The sequence below is a fragment of the Zosterops lateralis genome (genome assembly GCF_965231275.1).
Source record: "Zosterops lateralis genome assembly, chromosome: 19".
Classification (NCBI taxonomy): Eukaryota; Metazoa; Chordata; class Aves; order Passeriformes; family Zosteropidae; genus Zosterops; species Zosterops lateralis.
In genome coordinates, this window is record NC_139779.1 from 1,970,898 (window position 1) to 1,981,309 (window position 10,412).

At 44.3% G+C, this 10,412-nt stretch overlaps 2 protein-coding genes across 2 annotated transcripts; both read right to left on the reverse strand.

Annotated features, from left to right (window-relative positions):
• Positions 1–48: 48 nt before the first annotated feature.
• On the reverse strand, positions 49–1,285 carry ZNHIT3 (zinc finger HIT-type containing 3). Its single transcript, XM_083875227.1, has 4 exons — positions 1,194–1,285; positions 917–948; positions 701–847; positions 49–566 (listed from the first exon to the last, which is right to left on the reverse strand). The coding sequence occupies exons 1-4, from the start codon at positions 1,271–1,273 to the stop codon at positions 376–378; spliced, it is 450 nt and encodes a 149-aa protein (XP_083731353.1). The 5' UTR covers positions 1,274–1,285; the 3' UTR covers positions 49–375.
• Positions 1,286–3,813: 2,528 nt separating this feature from the next.
• Positions 3,814–4,961, reverse strand: LOC310917201 (lysophosphatidic acid receptor 1-B-like; the record flags this gene model as incomplete). The annotated part of the gene is made up of 1 exon (XM_083875274.1): positions 3,814–4,961. Exon 1 carries the CDS (start codon positions 4,780–4,782, stop codon positions 3,814–3,816), a length of 969 nt encoding a protein of 322 aa, XP_083731400.1. The 5' UTR covers positions 4,783–4,961.
• Between the last annotated feature and the right edge of the window lie 5,451 nt (positions 4,962–10,412).

Sequence of the window (10,412 nt, forward strand, 5' to 3'; positions counted from 1 at the left end):
TTCCCAACAGCCCTCAGTGAACAAAACCATTCCAGAGGACTCGTGGAGTAAAATAAATGTGAATATATTTAATATTGTCACCCTGAGGAGACATTTCCAAGAGCTGCCAGCACTTCTGTGCCAACAGAATCCCACAGAGTTATCAGCTTCAACCCCCAGGATGTAAAAATGTTTTCCAACACAATTTTTACAGCCCTGCCCCTGTAAAAATGTGTCCCAGCAGAACCCTGCCCTTGTTTGCCTGAAATCAGCACTGACATCCACGGGCAGAGTGGCAAAAACACACACTGGAGCAGCTCTGGCTGCTGGAAAACCTCAAAAAAAGTAAAAATCTCAAGGCCAAAATTAAAAAGAGCCCCTCACTGCCAGAGCAGCTCACTCGGGGAGGACGTTCTCCTTCTCAGGAGGCTCCACGATGCCCAGACAACAATCTGCAAACTCCACAAACAGCGGCTCCTGCATCAGTTTCTTCAGGAGGGAGCTTTTGTCCTGGGCTTGGTCCAGAGTGAGCAGCAGTTGCCGCAGGTGCGGGTTCAGCAGCAAATCCCGCAGCTCCTGGGATTCCCCTGCCCCGAGGGAAAAACAGAGTAACAGAGTTATTTTATAACAACCCTTCAAAGGGACAAACCCGGCTGTTAACGCTTTTACTCAGCTCCGAGCTGAGTTTATTTATCCCAGCCCCAAATTCTCCCCGAATTACCCAGCAGTTTGAGTTTCTGCAGCGGGACTCGATCCTGCTCGTCCTCCTCGCCCAGGATGTCCTCCAGGCTCCAGGGGCCGGCTTGGGGGGCTGCAGGGGGCTCCTGCCCGGCCGGGGTGTCCCGCTCCTGCCGGGGCTGGCAGCGCTCTGCGGACACACCGGGTCAGTCCCGGGCCGGTCCCGGCATCTCCCGAACCCTCCCGGGCCCGAACTCACCGCGGTGGGTCCGGCAGCACGGCACGGAGCAGCTGCGAGTACAGCGGAGTGTGAGACCGAGGAGTGTGAGAGAGAGAACAGGGGAGTGCGGGAGAGAGAACCGGGCACGGCGGGAGAGAGAACCGGGGATTGCGGGAGAGAGAACCGGCCCCGCACCGCCCGCCGCTCCCGCAGCGCGGCCTCGGCCCCGGGCTCCCCTCAGCCCCCCGCTCCCCCTCCCCGGTCAGCCCCTCGTTCAGTGGTCCCGGCCCGCTCTCCCAGCCCGTTCCCGGCTCACTAGGCGGTGCCGCAGCGGGGACAGCGGTACCGCGCCGCTGCCCCGGTCCCGCACTCCGCGCACGGCCCCGGGACCCGCATGACCGCCTCCACTTCCGCCTCCGCTTCCGCTTCCGCTCTGCCCACCAGGGCGGCTAATCGACCGCCGCCGGCCAGGCGCGATTAATCCAGCGCCGAGTGTTTTAGATATATTTAGAGCTATTTCTATAAATAAATACTCAACTCAATAAATACTCAATTCTGTAAATAAATGCCCCTACTCAGGGCGTTCTATCGAGATATTTAGAGATATTTTTATAAATAAATGAGTGTAGAGAGATGTGGAGATGGATATATGGAGAGATAACTGTATATGGGGAAAGGAGGAGGGAGTGGAGAAAAAAGTGTATATATCGAGATAAGGATAGAGATATAAATAAAATATATATTTATAATTAAAATATTCTTAAATATATATTTTATTATATTATTTTATATTTATATAAATTTTAGCCATTTTATTATTAATTATATTATGATTTAAAATATAACATATTTTAATATATTTATTTATAATTTATATTATTAATTTAATATCTTATAATATATAGTATTAATAATTATATTACTAATATAAATACGTTATCATATATCATATCAATCTATAGTATTAGCATATTAATATATTATTATATATTTTATATGAAATACTATATTGATATATCTTAATATATTATAATATAAAATATTATAATCTATATTTATATTATTAAAATATTATTAAAATATTATTTAAATACTTATATATAGTTTTTATATGTTATAAAATATAAAAATAGATGTAGATATGAATCTATGGATATATAATCTATGGATATAATAGAGAAATATAGAGAGTTAGAGGGAGAGAAAGATAAAGATGAGGAAACAACAACCCATCATCACTGGGTGGATTTTCATGGAATTTTATTTGCTGTGCATTGATGAAACACCACGGAGCAGCAGCCGAGCAGTGCAGAACCAGAAACACGAGCTGATGTCACTAAATCCATCCAGTCCAGGCTTTTAAAAAAGTTTAAACATTGAGATTCTTCTAGGAAATATCCCAGTGTAATATCCCTAAGAATAAGCACCATCTCCACTGGGATCTGCCAGAATAATATCTATTAAATAAATACTCAATAACCAACTTTTTTTTTTTTCTTTTGAGAGAGAGGAATTAAGACCTTTTTTTAAAAAAAAATCTGGTCTTGACATCTTTATTTATTTCTTGACTGCAGCTCTGATCCTGAGAGAGCCCAGCCAAGGTTTTTCACCTGGAGCAGCACAGATTTCACAATCAGAAATATGAAAGTGCAGCCAAAATATCTCACAAAAACACCTCGCCCAGCAATTAAAAATTACAGCAGGGAAACAGTGCTGTTAATAAAGGTTCACCCAGCAGACAAAAGTCATGATCTGACCAACTCAATGAGAAATAAAATGCTGATTTTCCCCAAAATTCCTGGGGATTTTCCAGCTGTTTCACCCTCTCCAGAGCCAGAGGGAGGAGAGGGCACAAAGCAAACACCGTTAATGGAGTTATTTTTAATTGCAGGGAGAGCAGGGGACAGAGCAGGGAGCTCAGAGCGACAGGGGGAATCTGCTGGGAGGATCCAGCAGGCTCCATCCCAAACCCTGAGCTGCTTTCTGCACCCCAGTGAGGGAACCACGGCTGGAAAACACCTCTGAGACCACCCACCACCAGCACGCATCCACCACCACACCACCTCCTCCAGGGCCACATCCACAAGGATTTTTTGGGCACATCTGAGCAGTTTTCTGTGCCCCAGTGAGGGAACTACAGGCACTGTCCAGGCTGGAAAACACTTTTGAGATCACCAGCTCCCCACCACCCACCACCACACCATGTCCACCTCCTCCAGGGCCACATCCACAGGGATTTTTGGGGCACATCTGAGTAGTTTTAGGTGCTGGACTCCATCCCAAACCCCTGAGCTGCTTTCTGCACCCCAGTGAGGGAACCACGGGCGCTGTCCAGGCTGGAAAACACCTCTGAGATCACCCACCACCAGCACACATCCACCTCCTTGAGAGCCACATCCACAGGGATTTTTGGGGCACATTTGAGCAGTTTTAGATGCTGGAGTCTACAGGGATTTTGGGGGCACATCTGAGCAGTTTTGAGTCTAGTCCAGGGTGCTGGAGTCCATCCCAAACCCCCTGAGCTGCTTTCTGCACCCCAGTGAGGGAACCACGGCTGGAAAACACCTCTGGGACCACCACCCACCACCAACCCACATCCATCACCACATCACCTCCTCCAGGGTCACATCCACAGGGATTTTTGGAGCACATCTGAGCAGTTTTAGATGCTGGAGTCCATCCCAAACCCCTGAGCTGCTTTCTACACCCTGTTCTCTGCTGGAGAACACCTCTGAGACCACCAGCTCCCCACCACCCACCACATGTCCACCTCCTCCAGGGCCACATCCACAGGGATTTTTGGAGCACATCTGAGCAGTTTCGGGTGCTGGAGTCTACAGGGATTTTTGGAGCACATCTGAGCAGTTTCAGGTGCTGGAGTCCACAGGGATTTTTGGGGCACATCTGACCAGTTTTGGGTGCCAGGGCTGCTGGGCTCAGATGCTCTCGATGGCGCAGGCGCGGACACGGTTGGCCGAGAGGCAGCGCAGAGTCTTCAGCTTTGCCCCCAGCTCCTTCAGCCTCAGGGTGTAGAGCAGGGGGTTGCCCAGGCAGGTGATGGTGACCAGCATGGCCGTGCAGTTCCTGAAGATGTACACCCCGGGGTAGAGGTCGATGTGGCACCGCTGGTTGGTGGCATCGAAGATGACGCCGGCGAGGAAAGGAGAGTAGGACACCAGGGCCAGCAGCCAGATGGAGATGCTGGTCCTGGCCACCTGAGTCTCTGCCGACTTGTAGGTGCTGGTGGCTTGGCCACACGCCTGCATCCTCAGCTTCCTCTTCCTCAGGACGATGATGATCCTCAGGTAGGTGAAGAGGGGCACCAGGAAGGCCAGCACCACGTTGGGCAGGGTGATGAAGACGAGGTAGTCGATGCAGAAGGGGCTGTAGAGCACCGAGATGCTCCTCTCTGCCTGCAGGCAGTTCCAGCCCATCAAGGGCAGGCAGCCCAGGAAAAAAGCCAGGACCCAGCTGATGAAGACCACGACCATGGAGTGGCTCCTGCCCACCCTGAACCTGGTCCTCATGCTCTTGGCCACGGCCAGGTACCGCTCCACGCCGATGCTCATCAGGTTGTAGATGGTGGACAGGATGGAGGTGATGTACAGGGAGTAAGGGGCCAGCATGACCTGGGAGCCAAAGATGGTGATGTCGGGGTTGGTGATGAACAGCATGGAGATCCAGAAGCCAGAGAAGCTGGTGAAGAGGTCAGAGACAGCCAGGTTGCAGAAGAGGATGGAGATGGGCTTGTGCAGGTCCCGGGTGGCCAGGCGGGTGAAGATGACGGTGCAGTTGAAGATGATGGAGGCCACGTTGATGGTCAGCTGGGGGATGCCCAGGGCCAGCACCAAATAGTGATTCCAGATCTTGGTGTAGTTGGCAGAGCAGTTTAGGAATCCATTCATGGTGGGAAATCCTCCTTGCAGCCCCCAGTGAGGCCGGCTGTGCTCATCCCATACTCATCCCCCGGAGCTCCCACCTGGATCCCCGACACCGCAGCTCCTGCTGCCACATCATCGTCCTGACAGGGGTTAAACTTTAACCAGGCGTGTTTTTAAATATTTGGGTTGCCAGCTGGGGGCTGTGCCAATCAGCTCAGAGTTGCCAGGGCAGCTCCAACTCATTTCCCACATGGATGAGCTGCTGGAAACAACCTTTGACAAGAACAAAACCCAACCAGGGCTTGGGGAGATGAGTGGTCATAGAAGGAGTTCAAAGTTCTGCATTCTGAAATGGAGTGAATTAAGTTTTAACTCATGAATTAATTAGATCACAAAGGATTGGAGAGATGGGAAAGGGAGAGCAGAGTTTGGTAGGTTTGGAGTGGGGAGTGTGTGGCTGAAATAAAACATCCTGGAGCCCAAGAGCCCAAAAAATGCCCTTTTCCCATTTAATCCTTCCACGATAACTCAGCTAAACCCAACCAACATCACTGCCCCTGCCTTTACTACAGAATATTTTGTGTTTATTTCATGTGGTTTGTTCATTAACAAACCAATATCAGCACCACTGCAGCTTTTCTTTTAAAATTAAAATGATTTTTGAGAACTGAGATTGAAAAATATCTGAGATTTGGTTGGTGGAGGGGGAAAAAAATCTCTGGGGACACACATTCTGTGAGTTAATTAGATCACAAAGGATTGGAGAGATGGGAAAGGGAGAGCAGAGTTTGGTGGGTTTGGAGTGGGGAGTGTGTGGCTGAAATAAAACATCCTGGAGCCCAAGAGCCCAAAAAATGCCCTTTTCCCATTTAATCCTTCCATGATACAGAATATTTTGTGTTTATTTCATGTGGTTTATTCATTAACAAACCAATATCAGCACCACTGTAGCTTTTCTTTTAAAATTAAAATGATTTTTGAGAACTGAGATTGAAAAATATCTGAGACTTGGTTGGTGGAGGGGGAAAAAAAATCTCTGGGGACACACATTCTGTGCTCTCAGCAGAGGGCACTGCTGGAATAAAATCTAGGCTGCAGAGGGAGCTTTTAAACAGGACAATTACCCAGGTAAAGCCACATTATTTATTCTGATTTAATTCACAGTTTATTGTTGCCTTGGCAAAGGATTCACCTGAACTGGTCACGATTTTCTACCAGAGCAGCTCAGCTGAATTTATTCACACTGATCACTGCAGCAGCAATTCCAGCCCTGGGGATGGGGAGCTGGGAGAGCTCTGCCAAATTTAAAATATAAGAAATTTAAGGTGTAATTTTGAGTTTAAAAAGGAGAATTCTAGGGATTTTATTTTTCTATTGAAGTCTATGAAATTATATGTGCAGTCAGCATATACAGTTTTTGTGTACTAGGAACACTTTATAATTAATATAATTAATTATGATTAATTAATATATTATTAGGCTGTAATTTTGAAATTAAATTTGAAATTAAAAATAAAATTATATTCTCATTATATGACAATATAATTCCTATACTATTAAAGTATATTAAATCATATGTGCAGTCACCACACACTATTTTTGGGTACTGTGAATATTTTGTAATTAATTAATACGCTTTAAAAATATTATTATATAATATTTTAAACATTATTATTATTATTACACTTTACAAGTGTAATATTTATTAATATAAATATTAATATATATTAAAATATATTAATATATTAATATATAATATATAAAATAGATATTTATTTATATTTATTTCTATATAATATATAATATATAATAATTATATATATTATAATTATTATATTATTTTATATATATAATATATATATTTATATATTTTTATATATGAAAATATTTATATATTAATATATCATATATAATTATTATATATATAGTATAATATATTAATTATATTATATTATATATATTGTATATATTATTATATTATATAAATATAATAATATTTATTAATATTAATATATTTTTACAAGTCAAACTGAGCAATAAGTATTTCAGACACCAGGGAATGATGATATAGAAAATAAAAAGCTGAAAATTCACCAGCCAAACCTGGGGGTGATTAAACACCCTATAAAATATTCCCCCCCCCAGGTGCCCCAGATAAAACCCCTTTGTCACCCTCTGGTGTGAAATTCCTGCTGAACAAAGACTTCACTATTTCTGTCACCTCTATTTGTGCCAAAACAGAAAATCCTTTTTTTCCCAGCAGAAAGTGGCACCAGGGCCCAGGTGGGACTTGTGATAAACAAAAAATCCACAAAACAAAATTTAAAAAAAATTAAAAATACTTCTGTATGAATTTGAGCTCCACATATTCCTGCAAATGCTGTTTAGAGTTGCTCTAATTTGAAAAATTTAAGGAAAATCATGGTGTGAGATGAGAATGTGATTAAAGCAATATCGAGTGGTATAAATAACTCTCCATGAAATATTTGTAATCTGATTTTTCCTAATGGAGTTGCACCCAAATTCCCACCGTGTGTATGGATTAAGGGAGACAACAATGAATAAACTGCTTTTTTTAATGGTTTTAATATCCAGATTTCCATATCCCAACCCCTTTGTGATGCAGCCAAAGCTCTCAAAAACCAAATTAAAAATATTTTTAATTTAAAACCTGAACTCTTCATGGGAGAAACTCAATCCAAGGGCATTTTCCTACTCCCATATTCCAGGAACTTTTGCAGCATTCCCTGCACTCACCTCAGATAAACTCACAAGGAAATTGTTCTCTAGAAATGGGGGAAAGAACAATCCCATTGTTGGCTGGAGGTGACACAGGATAATTCCAGGGAACACAATCTCATCTCCAGGATCTGGGGCTGACACCTCCAACACCGACCGTGCACAATTGGGTTTGCATTTATTGAGATTTTGCCTTCTGCAACTTTTTTTTGGGTTGTTTTTGGTGGTTTTGGGGTGGTGTGTTTTTGTGGGTTTTTTTTCTTTTTCTTTTTATTTTTCCTTTTTTTTTTTTTTTTTTTTTTTTTTTGTGTGTGTGTGTGTGTGGTTTTTTTGGGTTTTTTTTGGAGGGGGGGAAGTTGTTTTGTTTTGGTTTTTTCTTGGGTTTTGGTTTGAGTTTGTTTGTTTGTTTTGTGGCTTTTTGGGGGGGGCTTTTTGTGGGTTTTGGGGTTTTTTTGTTTTTTGGGGTTTTTTGGTGGGTTTTGGGGGTTTTTGGTGGGGTTATTTTTTGGTTTTTTGGGGTTTTTGTTGGGTTTATTTGTTGTTGTTTGGGGTTTTTTTGTTGGGTTTCGTTTGTTTGTTTTGTGGGAGTTTTGGGGGGTTTTTGTGGGTTTTGGAGGTTTTTTGTTTTGGTGGTTTTTTGGTTGTTTTTTGGGGGGGGTTGGGGGTTTTTTTTGTTTGTTTTCTGGGGTTTTTTGTTGGGTTTGGTTTGGTTTGTTTGTTTGTTTTGTGGGTTTTGGGGGTTTCTTGTGGATTTTTTTGGTTTTTTGTTTTGTTTTGTTTTGTTGGGGTTTTTTTGTTCTTTGGGGTTTTTTCTTGGGTTTGTTTGTTTGTTTGTTGGGTTTTTTGGTTTGGTTTTCGTTGGTGTTTTTTTTATTATTTTGCTTTTTAAGCTCTGTGATTGTTTCTCCTTTTAGCCCCCTATTTATATTCACACGCCTTTATCCAAACACCCAATTTGTGTTGATGTGTGTGCAAGAAATGCCTCATTTGGTGGAATTATCTCCTGATTGCGCCTGTGGGGGAGACAATAACCACTGACTGCACTGAAAACACTGAGAAAAAAGGCACCAGAGGCTTCAGGATAAATTTTTACTGATGTTTCAGTGTGGAAATTCCAAGTGCACCCACCTGAGCAGCCTCAGGATTGTCCCAACTCCAGTGGGACCCATAAGGAGGAAAAAACTCTTTTTTTTTTCTGACTGAGACACGCCAAAATCGATCCCAAACATGGAATTTATCCAAGAGCTGAGCCCAGCCCTGCCCAGCGACCCTTGGACAGTTCCCAGGCTCACTTTGGGGTGAGGCACAGCAACCTCTGTGCTGGAATTGTGCCTGAAATTCCAGGGAAAAACGGCATCCCTGTGATGGGGATGGAATTCCAGAGAGCAGGGAGGTGCAGCAGGAGCTGCAGGAGGTTTGGTGAAGTCACAGGAAAAGCCAAAAAGGGTGAGGGGTTTCACTGCCTTGTCACACTCTCAGTTCCTGACACCAAACTTTGGGAAATGGGGTTGGTCCTGCTCTGTCCCCCTTGTCCCTGCACTCAGCTCTGCCCTGCCACACACCTGGGCCAAAAAATGTCATTTAATGTGAGCAGATCAGCAGGATCACTCCATGAATCCCAATTCCACTGCTGTGACCATGAGATTATCCCTGTGCCCAGCTCAGCAGAATCACTCCATAAATCCCAAATTTCACTGCCACGAACTATCAGAGTATCCCTGTGCTCAATTCAGCAGGATCATTCCATAAATCCCAAATTTCACTGCTGTGACCATGAGATTATCCCTAAGCCCAGCTCATCAGAATCATTCCATAAATCCCAAATTTCACTGCCACAGCCATCGGACCACCCTGTGCCCAGCTCAGCAGGATCACTCCATGAATCCCAAATTTCCCTGTCATGACCCTCAGCATTATCCCTGTGCCCAACTCAGCAGAATAATTCCCTGAATCCCAAATTCCACTGCTGTGACCATCAGAGTGTCCCTGTGCCCAACTCAGCAGAATAATTCCATGAATCCCAATTCCACTGCCACGACAATCAGAGTCTCCCTGTGCTCAATTCAGCAGGATCATTCCATAAATCCCAAATTTCACTGCCACGACAATCAGAGTATCCCTGTGCTCAATTCAGCAGAATCATTCCCTGAATCCCAAATTTCACTGCTGTGACCATGAGATTATCCCTAAGCCCAGCTCATCAGAATCACTCCACAAATCCCAAATTTCACTGCCACGAACTATCAGAGTATCCCTGTGCCCAACTCAGTAGGATCATTCCACAAATCCCAAATTTTGCTGCCATGACCATCAGACCACCCTGTGCCCAGCTCAGCAGAATAATTCCATAAATCCCAAATTCCACTGCTGTGACCATCAGAGTCCCCCTGTCCCCAGCCTCTCCACGGGCACCGTGAGACCTGCGAGGAAGAACCAGCCAGGAAAGGGAGTCATACAAATAAGGAGCCTATTTATCCAATTTATGTTTCAATTTATGCAGATTAAAGCCTTCCTTTCTGGAGAGGAAGGCACAAACTGGGCTCTGTGTGTGTGATCTCCTTCCAAGGTTTGGAAAAACACAGAGCTCTGCTCCTCCCTCCCTCCCTCTCTTGGGGGAATTTTTTTGCCTCTCAGGTTTGGAAAGATCCTTTTGGAAAATCCGTGCTGTGTGAAGGGAGACAAACACCTGGAATTCAGGTGTGTGGCATTGATGAGCTGAGTGTGAAAAAGGCAAAATATCATTTTACTGGGTGTGAGGAAGGCAAAATATAATTTAGTGGGGCAAAATATAATTTAGTGGGTCTGGAAAAAAAGCAGAACACACCTGCTCCCAGGTGTCCATGACCTTGTCCTGGGCCAGCATTCCCAGCCCAGCAGGCTCAGGGAGGATCAGAGCCAGCCCATGTTTGCACATG

What these genes read in the sequence shown, in the direction of transcription:
- ZNHIT3 (XM_083875227.1), bottom strand. Translation starts at nt 1,273, where the DNA reads ATGCGGGTCCCGGGGCCGTGCGCGGAGTGCGGGACCGGGGCAGCGGCG. An exon ending in CCCCGCTGCGGCACCGCCTA is followed by an intron (nt 949 to 1,193) that starts GTGAGCCGGGAA and finishes CTGTACTCGCAG; the next exon opens with CTGCTCCGTGCCGTGCTGCC. An exon ending in GCAGAAACTCAAACTGCTGG is followed by an intron (nt 567 to 700) that starts GTAATTCGGGGA and finishes CCCTCGGGGCAG; the next exon opens with GGGAATCCCAGGAGCTGCGG.